The 12,150-nt window shown below is 41.3% G+C and overlaps 1 protein-coding gene across 1 annotated transcript in view; it reads right to left on the reverse strand.

Annotated features, from left to right (window-relative positions):
• Window positions 1-2,845: 2,845 nt before the first annotated feature.
• The window catches only part of LOC145404917 (cell adhesion molecule DSCAM-like), a 587,705-nt gene continuing 578,400 nt past the window's right edge, over window positions 2,846-12,150 (reverse strand). Inside the window, exons 13-16 of the mRNA XM_080276424.1 lie at window positions 11,929-12,051; window positions 6,614-6,917; window positions 6,298-6,451; window positions 2,846-3,067 (exon numbers count right to left, since the gene is read on the reverse strand). Coding sequence (XP_080132550.1) covers window positions 2,846-3,067; window positions 6,298-6,451; window positions 6,614-6,917; window positions 11,929-12,051 — 803 coding nt within the window. The remainder of the gene's footprint in view (window positions 3,068-6,297; window positions 6,452-6,613; window positions 6,918-11,928; window positions 12,052-12,150) is intronic.

Consider the following 12,150-nt stretch of genomic DNA (forward strand, 5'->3'; position numbering starts at 1 on the left):
AATGAAAGACAACTTCATGTAAACAGGGTGAAGGAGTGGAGGTGGTTTCCTCTGATATTATCTTTCCCCTGATATTACCTTCCTCTGATATTACCTTTCCCTGATATTACTCCTCCCTGCTATTGCATTTCCCTTGATATTGCCTTCCCCTAATATTCTCTTCCTCTGATACTACCCTCCCCTGATATTTCCTTTCCCTGATATTGCCTTCCTCTGGTATTACCTTCCCCTGATATTACCTTTCCCCTGATAATATTGTCTCCTGATATTACCTTTCCCCGGATAATATCCTCCCCTGATATTACCTTTCCCCTGATATTTCCTTCCCCTGATATTACCTTTCCCTGATATTATCTTCCCCTGATATTACATTTTCCCTGATACTCCCTTCCCCTGATATTACTTTTCCCTGATATTAACTCTCCCTGATATTACCTCCCCCTGATATTTCCTTTCACTGATATTACTCTCCCCTGATATTACCCTCCCCTGATATTACTCTACTACAGCATTAAGACAGAATAATTATCTCCTTCAATAATACGCTGGGGCATGAGTGGTGATTCAGACGCTCCTCCTTAAGAATAATATTGTGTTATCATCCCTTTGACACAATTGCCTGTTTTTTTTTTTTCACCTATTATTCACGCCACTCAGGTTTTTTATTTTACAGTCACTTTATGCTACCACTAGACGATTTTATTCAGCACTGGGGAGTCTACTAATAAATGGAGGAGTTAGATACAATTTCTCACACATTTTCCTAAGCGATTGATTTTATAACACCTTACTGTTCTCTTCCGTGTTACATAAATCCTTACATTATCTCCATAAACTGCATAAGTAACGTACAAAAGGATATTAGCTAACCATATCTAAAAATAAATCGCCTAGTAAGAGGTGTTAGGGAGCTTCCTTAACAGACAAGAATACGGGCCACAGTCTTTATTAACCCGTTCACTATCACAGATCTGAATCATGTTTTATTTTAATATCTGGCAGGGGCACAGCTTAATTATATAATGCGTCATTGGACTGAAGAGATTATGAAGATTCTGCAACACTTCCCTATTCCTTATTAGCTTATTTCTGTATCTGGTACCTTAATATCGTTTTTTATGGTATTTATCCTGACAATTAAAAAAAAGTATATATAAATAAGAGTATCAAGGTGTAACAGGTAAAATAATTTAGTAAGAGGTGTTAGAAAGACAACTAAGCCAACGATACCACTGCCCTATGCCTCGAAACCAACCGTGTGCTCTGACTTGACACAAGAAGGATCTGTAACACCTCTTCCTTATATTTGCATATTACACCCTCGTAATCTTTTGTTTGTTATATATATCTCATTTTAATATCGACAAAGTTTTCGCTAATAACACTTAAATGGATACTATGGTGTAATATGGATAAGAAATCGCCAAGAAAGAGGTGTTGGGGTATTTCTGAAGTCAGCTAAAGATACTAACTTTACCTCTTTTAACTGTACTGGTCGAATTTCAGTATTTCTCTTGGACGAATAAAAGCAGACTTCATAAAACCAATTTTTTTCATGATTTCGCAATGGTAAGTCATTCACTCTAATTACTTTTGCTTTTATTTACCTAAAATAAAAAAAATAGCAACAAAAGGGTTAAGTTGTACAAGGAATAGCACAGGGAAGATAACTTTGCCAAAATAAGATACGAGATGCTGTAGAAATAACCATAACGTCATGTTTCCTACCTCACATGTACATTTAATTCTCCTGGAAGTTCCTTATCATTGACTCTCCTGGGGGTCGAAGTAACTAACATTCTCGTGTATCTTTTGCACTTTTCCCCAAACATTTAAGATAAAAATATGGCCCATCAGAAATATGGCACGATGCGTTACTTTTCTTACGAGATTTTTTTTTCTTAGAGTACAAATTTTTCGGTAAGACAAGAGTATATTAGTGACTCCGACCCCATTTTACTCACTTTACTGTTATCAGGCTTGAGGACGCCGACGTGAAGATACGACCCAAAGTGTATGGTGCTCAGGTCCTTCTTAACATTGATTTCATGGCCTTTTACTTTCATACCAAGGTTAGTCGAACAGCAGTTTCCGAGATCTTGGAAGTGGCTAATTGAGAATCAGACAACAAACTGAATAAGGGTCATTATCATCGGCTGCCATGATGCACTAACCTCACACATGCTTGTCAAAATATGAACAAGTTTTCTTTTGTCATACATATTTTCCAGACTTCACTGACTGGGTTTGGTAGAGAAGTCACTGCCACTTTCCTGCCTCACTGTGTTACAGTTACTGGCAGGGAGGCATTCACTGCTGACAGTTTCTACTCACAGTTCTTGAATAAGTACAAATATCGAGCTATTTGAAGTATACACAACGAAGCATCATGCAGTCGCAAGCCATGTAAGAGAAGCACGGCGGAGATGCCCTTGAAAAGCACTCCGACATCCTTCATACAGACTGCATTTATAGGAAACTGAATCGCTGTCATAGTCAGCTACTCACTACGGTAATATGTGCACGGAATCTCACTGGCTGGCTACGATTCCTTTCAAGGAGGGAATAGGTATATGAGAAGTGGGAGGAATGGGGAGGGCGGGCGGGAGGAAGGCTGAATATATCTTTTACTTGGACAGGTATAATCACACACACGTGCCATTCACACCCACGCGCCTCGTGTAACAGCACAAACTAAACCCTAAACTAGTCTATCTCTCTCTCTACCCCGCTTCCTCTAATAACAAATCTATGGAGTATCATATAATCTACCAACCCACTAAATCTAGCTCAAAAGATCACCACTCATGCTCTCTCTAACACTCTCTCACTTTCTCTCACTCTCTCACACGGAGCTCTCCATTCGGTCGCTACTAGGAGGGGTACTGAAGGTTGAAGGAGGGTCTGGGGGGGACACATATGGTTGGCTGGGGTTGTTGGGCTTGATGCAGACGGTCTCCCCCCTCAAGGGCACCACCACCCTCATCCCCGGGGAGAGGGGGTTGGGGGGCGTGTCGTAGGCGGGGGGAGGGGCGATGGGCGGCACGATGGGCGTGGTCATGGGGTCCTGCAATGAAGAAGAGAAAGATTGTCGATGTCGGTGTTGAGGTGATTTATGGTAAGAAGAGACTGGATGATGGATAGATAAACAGATACATAGATAGGTAGAGAGATAGATAGACATTTTCAGATACACAGATAGATAAATACAAATAAATACGGACAATAACCAGATAGATAAAAACTTCCCAGCTAACACCAGTGCACCAGTCCTGAATGACACACATCTAGCATATATTCAGTATGGACAGAGGGTATTAGTGCCAAAATGGAGACATGTGAAAGTGTGTAGCGTGTCGGAGGATTGCTGGACTGAACAGAACAGAATGTTAAGCCTATGACGGGAGCTGGATATGTGAAAAATATATTAGAAACGTAGCGGTAAATATAACAGGCAGTTTATTTCCTTTACTAATTGGAACACAGTTTGCTCTTTTTCAGGTAAGTATCAGCATTTTTTCTTTAACTGAGTCAAGTCTTAACAGCCAGAAGGTTTAATTTACAAGTGGATGAATAAGAAAAAATGAAATATATAAAGGAGAAACAAAACCCCAGAGCCTGGTTAACAAATATATGGACTGTATGCCATTATTTTTTTCCCCTCTAAGTTGGCCCAGATTTTCATTTACTATGCAGCTTATTTCACGGAGCTCAGTTTCAGAAAAAGATAATGCTACAGCTCTACATGTTTTCCATAGCACCTCTTCGTGACAAGCATCATATTCTAGGGCTAATCTTTTTTTTTTTTTTTATGTGACCGACTCTAGGCATAGGCTTCACAGCCTGCTTTCAAGGCCCAGTAGTCCTCCTACGTACCGTACACCTCTACATGTCACCACTTCGGCGCTAACACCCACCGTCCATACTGAATACATGCTAGGGCTGTCTCATACAGGACTGGTGTATTGGTATTAGCGGGGGTATTTTTACGACATGTCGGCGGGTCTTCTGGTAAATGAGTACAGTCCGATTTTCCTGAATTCAAATCCTAAACTGTTCCCTGCCCCCAGCGGGATTTGAACCCGGGTCCGTTAGGACTGTAGGCCAACTCTCTACCAACTGAGCTACCGCCTCCCCCTTGCAGCTCAGCATTCATGATGAGGAGACGGGAATTTTAGGCCAAGTTTGAATAAATAGAGTATAGTCGAGAGGCATGATGCACCTAACATTACCCATGATATTTCACGGTTGTATAAATCATGTTCTTTGTTCAGTCGACGCCTCCTGCAACTGTTCTCTGTTAATTATGGTTCATTATTTATCTTTTGGACCACAGTTGTCTGTTATCTTTTATCTATCTGCAATTATTATTTGTGTCCATTTATTATTATGGACTTAATGGGACGCCTGATTTCTTGTAAACTGAAGCCAATAAACATCTGTCTGTCTGTCTGTCTGTCTCTCTCTCTCTCTCTCTCTCTCTCTCTCTCTCTCCACCTATCTGTCTATCAGTCTATGGGAGGGAGCTTCATAATAACCGTGCAGTACTCACGATTTTAAAAGAATCGCGCAGGACGGGTCAAATGATATTCTCACAGATCAACGTATTTCAGGATGCTCAAGGAAAGTTACTATATTATCAAGTTAAAGTGGATGAAACAACAATAACCAAGGATAAGATAGAAAATGCTGCAAGTAAGAGATACTTGGCCACGTCTTAAAAGGAGAGCTTGTAACGTGAGAGGGCAAACTGACATCTTGCAACTTTAATCGTCTGTTGTTAAATTATTTCACTGGGAATGTGCACCGATACTCCTCTGGTTAACTGTATGTGACTATCTTAATACTGGAACTTTAATCATGTCTAATATGGACAAATATGATTCTCTAAAAAACTAGATTTGCGACGGTGATCAAGCTTAGTATGGATAATTATGAACCATGAACTAGAACTGTCCCGAATTATGTGCTCTATTGATAATTACGGCGATGAAAAGTATTAGTCTTATGAGAATCAATAAATAACTATCAGGTTAAAGAGTAATTACGTAAGTCTGAATTCCTGTGAGATTCGTATCTTACTATACAAAGCACCTAACCTCACTAGAATCAATCATTGCTTAAATGGATAATTATGGTGATGAAACTGAGCATTAATACAGTATGTTAACTCCCAGCCTCCAACGACTCACAGTCAGCTTTGAGAAATAATATAGTGTTAGTTTAAATCAGAATTATAATGTAATTCCGATCGTGGGAGGTTTGACGGTATCTGTATTCTGTATCAATTTTCTTCTATGATTCAGTTTCAGGTGACGAATATTGCGTGGATCCGGGTGGAATAGAATGCCTGAGTTGTGCCAAGCATGAGAGAGTTTAAATATATAGCCTACATAATAATTAATATCCAGACGTGTTTTAGCTATGGTACCATCATAAATGAGACTGATAGTTATTCTAGTCGGAACTCGTTTTGTTACAATAAGCAGGCCTCAGAGAATAACCAAGACATGTAGATGCCAAACACACACACACACACACACACGCACGCACGCACGCAAGCACGCACGCACACGCACACACACACACACACACACACACACACACACACACACAACACACACACACACACACACACACACACACACACACACACACCACACACACACACACACACACACACACACACACACACACACACACACGAAAAATCCTTCAAAGGACAACGAAATTTTGATATAGTTGTTGCCACCTTCAAACAACTTCATTCAACTTAGGAAAGGCCTCCAGTATTGTAGAGCTAAAAGTGGAGAGCCTTTCCAGTTAGAACAGTCTCCCCTTCGCTAAATGAAATTCTCTGGAGATAACAGGACGGAAATATAAAGTAAATCACCGAAGGGAAATGAATAACACCGTCACTATTAACCCTCACATGGTCGGGACATCTCTGGTATTTTTTTCAACTAGAACGAAATGTTATTACTCATTTGGGTGAATCATACGAGTCTGTGTTATAAAATTAATGTACTGTACACAGGAGTAAAATGTATCGTGCAGCAAGGGTCCAACGATATCCTAAACTAGATAACATTGCTCGTGATATCGCTGGATGATTAACCTGTTGCACTTTCACCTGACTATTATAATAAATACGGTTTACCAAAGTGGGGCACAATCACTGGGCATTTTGCAATATCCGTCGTCCGTGGTATCATATTTTTTCGTACATAATATTGCGCAATACTTTCGTTGTCCTGTGTACATGAAACATAATCGTAAACTTAAGGTGGGACTTACCATGTAGAGACTGCTTCGCCTCTGTAGCGTGGCAGCGTGACCGACGTGGCCCCTGGCGTGGCTTGAGCGTGGGTGTGGCAGAGTCTGGGTGTGGGAGACAGGCATGACGTGGGCGTGGGTGTACATTGGCTCGGGGAGGGAGGTGACAACTGGGTCAGGAGGTGGCACGTAGGGGAGCTGCGGCTGCTGCTGTGGTGGCTGAGGCTGCTGTGGCTGTTGCTGCTGCTGTGGGGTAGGTGGGTTTGGCTTGATACACACTGCCTCGGGTCGTACCGGCATCACCACTCGCATGTCTGGTGCTGGTTGGGAGGTTGTGGGTATATGGTGGTAGGAGACAGAATGATGCATGTCAGTGAGCAAGGGAGGGGGGGCAGGGTAGTCTTGTTGCATGTACTGGGGCTGGTGGGCGTGCTGCTGCGACTCGACGTGGGCGTGCACTGGTTCGACGTGGGCCTGCGTTGCGTGCGTTGACTCGGCGGCAGGGTATGCGTTGGCGTGCGTCAGGTGCGTCTCCGTCGGTGCGTGTTCGTGCGTTGCCTCGGGACTCGTGGCAACCATCTCGTCGTAGATGGTGGACACATCGGCCACGCCACGTCGATCCATCAGGTCAGCACGGCTCCCTGGTAATGAAGAAAGTAACAACTCCCAATATTAGAGGTGAAACATAGACAATAAAATCCATAATTCCAGGATACCAGTGGTCTTAGAGCATATCCTGAAAAGAAACAGCAGTATGAGCAAGTGATGAGACACATTATTAGTTTACCTTATACGAGTGTGTACGCTTTTAAGTTATAACATCCTACTTCATCATAGGTTTCTACATGCTTCAAGCTCGCACTATATGGGAACGTTCATGAGGGATGGCACTATTTACATGACGTTGCTCTGATCTTCGTTTCTGTTAGTAAATATTGAATTATGCCTATCTTCTTCACGCGGGGCATTTGGTTTAAAGTCTTGGGAGATGAGTATTGCAAGCTCCCCCTCCCTGTGTTCTAATTAGTTCCAGTTCCAGCTTATGCATAGAATACTGAGTGTCAGTGTTCAAACAATAATAACTGTTCGATAAGTCTGAATGTGTACGGCATATTTATTTAATCATAAAAAGTTGGACTCTGCAATTGCTTCCCTTAGAGTGTCGCATACTATAGGGGACTTAAGCTGTCCTTATGCACTGCAAAGTAATTTTCCAGTGTATAGACATGATTGAAATTTTGTATGACACTCAAGCATCGTATCAGAATGAGTGTTGATTAATTATTATCTCTGAAAAATAAAATATAGAGACAATAGAATACGTCACTCAACTGATCATGTATAAGGAAAACGTTCTGTGTCTCCATGAAAATCAGAAGAGCAAAAGGAAAAAACTGAAAAAAAATGAATTCATTTATATTAAAATAAAGAACTATTTTTATAGCCTAAATACCGTACACTGACATGAGTGTAATAAATATATCAGTTTCTTCTTCAGTGGGTAGGCAGAGAGCAAAGAAATAAATATATACGTAAAAAAATAAAATATACTAATAAAAATCTTCTTCGCATCATCTTTTTGCTTCCTCTATCCAAAGAAATCATTAAAGCATCTGATGACTACAGACTACTTCTTATCTTCCTGCATCGTTGCTGACTACACAATAATCTAGGATGCAGACTGATTACACATAAAAGCAAGGGGCTAAAATGACTGTCAAAAATAGATGGCCTTCTTACAACTTCCAGCAGTTAGTTGAATAATACGGCTATTAATGATCAACTGAGAATGAACCAGCATGATCTATATCCCCGGGTGTGCGCTCACTGCCTAGATCCCTGTGTTAAATATAGACGATAAACCATTGCAAGCGGTGGATGCTGGAGCTCAGAGGGGTAATGAAGATCGGTAGCGAGGCGGCACTTGATGTATTGATGTGCTCTCGCTGTTGAAATTCTGTGTTGTGCAGTGTGCAGGATAATGTAGGGTTTATCCCGGTAATGGGATACATGAAGCAATAGTCTGACTGGAAATTGTCAGGTTGTAAATCGACACAGACAAAGACTGCATCTCATTTTCACCCGGTTCTGTGAAATACACCTTCGAAAAATTCTTAGACATTTCACTAAGCGTACTATCATACTTTACCTATTGTTTATTTAAAAGAAAGGAATGAAGCAGTATTTGAAACTGATTCAGTGATTCATAATACTGTTCTATAGTGATATTCTTTGGGAAAGTTCTTATATATAATCTAAAGTAATTATACAGCCCTTGTATATAAAGTTCATGAAGTAATTGAAGTTTTGACATAAGGAGTACCTTTTACTCATATATTCTAGGAGACTTAAGAGACTGTGCCTTAAAATACATAAGATTTAACAAGAATACCTGGAGTAGTCTCGTTGACATGAATATCCATTAATGTAGGAATTATGTAACATGCATAGTATGAAGAAATATTTGGGTCATGCACACATGATGTAAAGATGTCAAGAGCTGAATCACACAGAAAATTAATAACTTATGTGGAGAGAGACAACTCCCACATACTGATCCATTAAAGGAAATCTCTGGATGATCTCTAAAGCGATGTCATTTGCTTAGTAGATTTTCCACTGCTCAAGTATTTTTTGAAAAGGCTGCTGAAAAAACTTGCTTATGTACTGGATAAATTACTCAAAATTGTGTAAGCTGCAGGCAAGGCTTTGCCTACATGGCAACCCATGCAAGCTTGTATTTCCGAAGAAAATCACAGTAATTATTCAGCTGCTCTGGCTATGTCCTTTATTTCACATATATTAAGGAATGCATAATTAATATAAACTCATATATCAATAAATAATTGACTGTATAAGAGACAACAGATTTCCAAGTAAGTTATCTACAGTATAAAAATAGAAAGATATATATTTTGGTGACGTTGAAAAAAGTATAAGTCATGCATGCTAATAAGGTAAATATGAACAGTATTGAAGATAAACAGAACAGTCCATGCAGGTAATGAAGCAGTGAAAAGAGATATTTCGGTAAGACACTGAGGGAAACAGGAACAAAGAACTATGGATAAAAAAAAAAGTCATGCAGAAGGAAGGGAGGAGTTGGAAGAAGTTGAGCCAATGAAGGGATCATTTGGCTGGAGAGCGGAATGTGGAGGAAGATAAATTCGTGCAAGAAACAAGATACATGAACAATTAGAACACTCTGTGGATTACATAAGAACAAGTATAGTGTTCATGCTAGGTAACATTATGATGAGATCTTTTGAATGGTTGACAACAAACAATGAGGAAACTGGCTGAAGATACACAAAATGTCATATAAAACACTTGGTTCTCATCAAGTATATTTCTAGTGCAGTAAGACGAGGAGTAGAATGATTTTCTTTACTCCTGACTCTGCAAAAATCATGTTAAAAATAAGGACAAATTCTGTGCATCTTTGGCCGGAATTCTTGTTGACTTTACAACTCTTCTGGGAAAAACTATGGCATCAGGAACTTAAAATCATCGGTGAAGGTATCGTGGGGTAAAAGCGAGAGGCAAAAATCGCACAAAAAAAAAATGTACGCACACTGCAGCAAAAAACAAAGCGAATTGTCACAGTCGAAAAGGTTTCAGAGGTATGACCCTGAAGGCAAGTAGGGTTATTGCCACTCCAGATAGGAAAACGACCGTGCTGGGAGCCAAAAAGGTAGAGATGCGCCAGTCAAGGGGAAAATCGGCCTTGGTAAATGGATCTTGCTGGGGAGGTGCTTAGGCAAGGGTGTCAATGTGCGGAGATAAAGGCTCGGGCGAGGGTGAACTAGGAAAGAACTGACGTGGTGTGTCGGTGACGTTGCTCTGGTGGAACTTACGGTGGGTGGTAATAGAGTTACGTAGAGGGTACAGCGTATGGTGGTTAGTTTGCCACTTTTGGATGTATGTGTTGTGGGACCTACCTGGTTAGTGCATGAAATAGGTGGACTCTTCTGTGGTGAGACTTATGGTGGGGGTAGAAGTTTTGCTAGGGAATGATATAATTTGTGATTTGGTGTAGTGAATTTGGGCTGCCATCTTCTGGAGGTATGTACTTCGGTATCTGGCACCGCAAGGAACAGGAGAATTATGTTGTTATGGAATTTAGGGTGGCTGTAGAAAAAATGTAAAAGAGGGTAGAGTGTTGTTGCTTGCCACAATGTAAGATGAAGCTGGCCTGGCACCCTTTTGGATATTGTGATAGCTGTCTGTATTTATATGGCATAACGTGATGGTGACTTAAAGAAAGGCGAGGTTGGTAAGAAAGGCGAGCAGTAGGAAAGAGAGGAAGTGTGGACGATTTCTGTGAACAAGGTGTCAGTGGAAGACGTAAGGTGATGCGGAGAATAATGGTGATTCTGTGTTGGGTCAAGAAGGGGTAATGTGCGAGAAATATGTTGATTAAAGCGGCTCACTGCACTATGCCTTCCTTATAAAAATGAATTAATTATAATAAACAGAGTAAGTGTCTGCGTATACTTCGTCCATCTGTATCGAAAGATTTGCACTGTACAGACTAGTACTTATTAACAAATGGGTTTCAATGCGCACTGATTTATGAAAACTCGCTTCGTAGAATGCAGGAATATTCAGTCAATTTTTAGTACATATCTTATGAAAATACTCTGTTAGTATTAGCTTTGGGTTCTACATAAACTTTGACAGATGTGACAAATTTTGTAATCAGCATAGTCATCTGATTGCAGTTAAGGTGTAATAGGACTATACAAAGATAGGGCTCTTCTGTTATAGCGATTGAAATAACAACAACTAAAGTGCTACTGGTTATTGGAGAAATTGCTGCTCTGTAGCATCGGGTGAAAATGGCACTATGTAGGGTCAGAGTAATAAAAAAGAGGTACAGCGTGAAGTAAAAGCAAGATAGCTTGAGATAAATGGAGCCGTGTTGTGTTCCAGTGTGTAGTGGAAAAGTTGAAGTGATTAGGATAGGACGGAAAATGTATAGAGTGAGGTGCGACACTACGTAGGTGATGGTGACACTGTGTAGGGTGATGGTGACACTGTGTAGGGTGATGGTGACACTGTGTAGGGTGATGGTGACACTGTGTATAGTCGTGTGGCAATCTGTATGGCGATGATGGGACTGTGTTGGGTGATCGTGGCACGTGTCGGATGATGGTGGCACTGTATAGGGTGATGCTGACACTGTGTAAAGTGATTATGGCACTGTGTAGGGTGATGTTGACACTGTGCAGGGTGACAGTGGCATTGTGTAGGGTGGTGGTGGCCCTGTGTAGGGTCGGGTGATGATGTCATTGTGTAGGATGATGGTGACGCTGTGTATAGTCGGGTGGCACTTTGTAGGGTGATGATGGCTCTGTGTAGGGTGATCGTAGCACGTGTATTGTAGGATGGCACTGTGTAGGGTTGGGTGGCATTGTGTAGGGTGAGACTGGTCCTATGTAGGATGATGGTGGCAATGTGTAGGGTTGGAAGGCACTGTGTAGGGTGATAGTGGCACTGTGTAGGTGAGGGTGGCATTGTGTAGGGTAATGGTGGTACTATGTAAGGTGATGGTGGCAATGTGTAGGGTTACTGTGTTGGGTTGTGTGGCATTGTATAGGATGAGAGTGGCACTGTGTAGGGTGAGGGTGGCACAGTGTGGGTCCCTACCTAAGTGTAGAGGACAGAGGGTATCGTGAGGTCTGGGGGGCGCCTGGGTAGCGTGGAGCTCTGACATTTCACAGCCGTTCACTTCCTCGCTGTTGACTCCCGGTTCCTGCCGTCTCGCCACGACTGCAGTGGGAGAGGAGGTAGAAGTGGGCTTGGTCATTTAGACAGCGAGGTGTGGGGGTGGGCGTCATACCAATTAAGAATTTTTAATAATTATGTTCT

Source organism: Coenobita brevimanus, chromosome 65, assembly GCF_032717465.1.
Source record: "Coenobita brevimanus isolate Jiangsu-jjx chromosome 65, ASM3271746v2, whole genome shotgun sequence".
Classification (NCBI taxonomy): domain Eukaryota; kingdom Metazoa; phylum Arthropoda; class Malacostraca; order Decapoda; family Coenobitidae; genus Coenobita; species Coenobita brevimanus.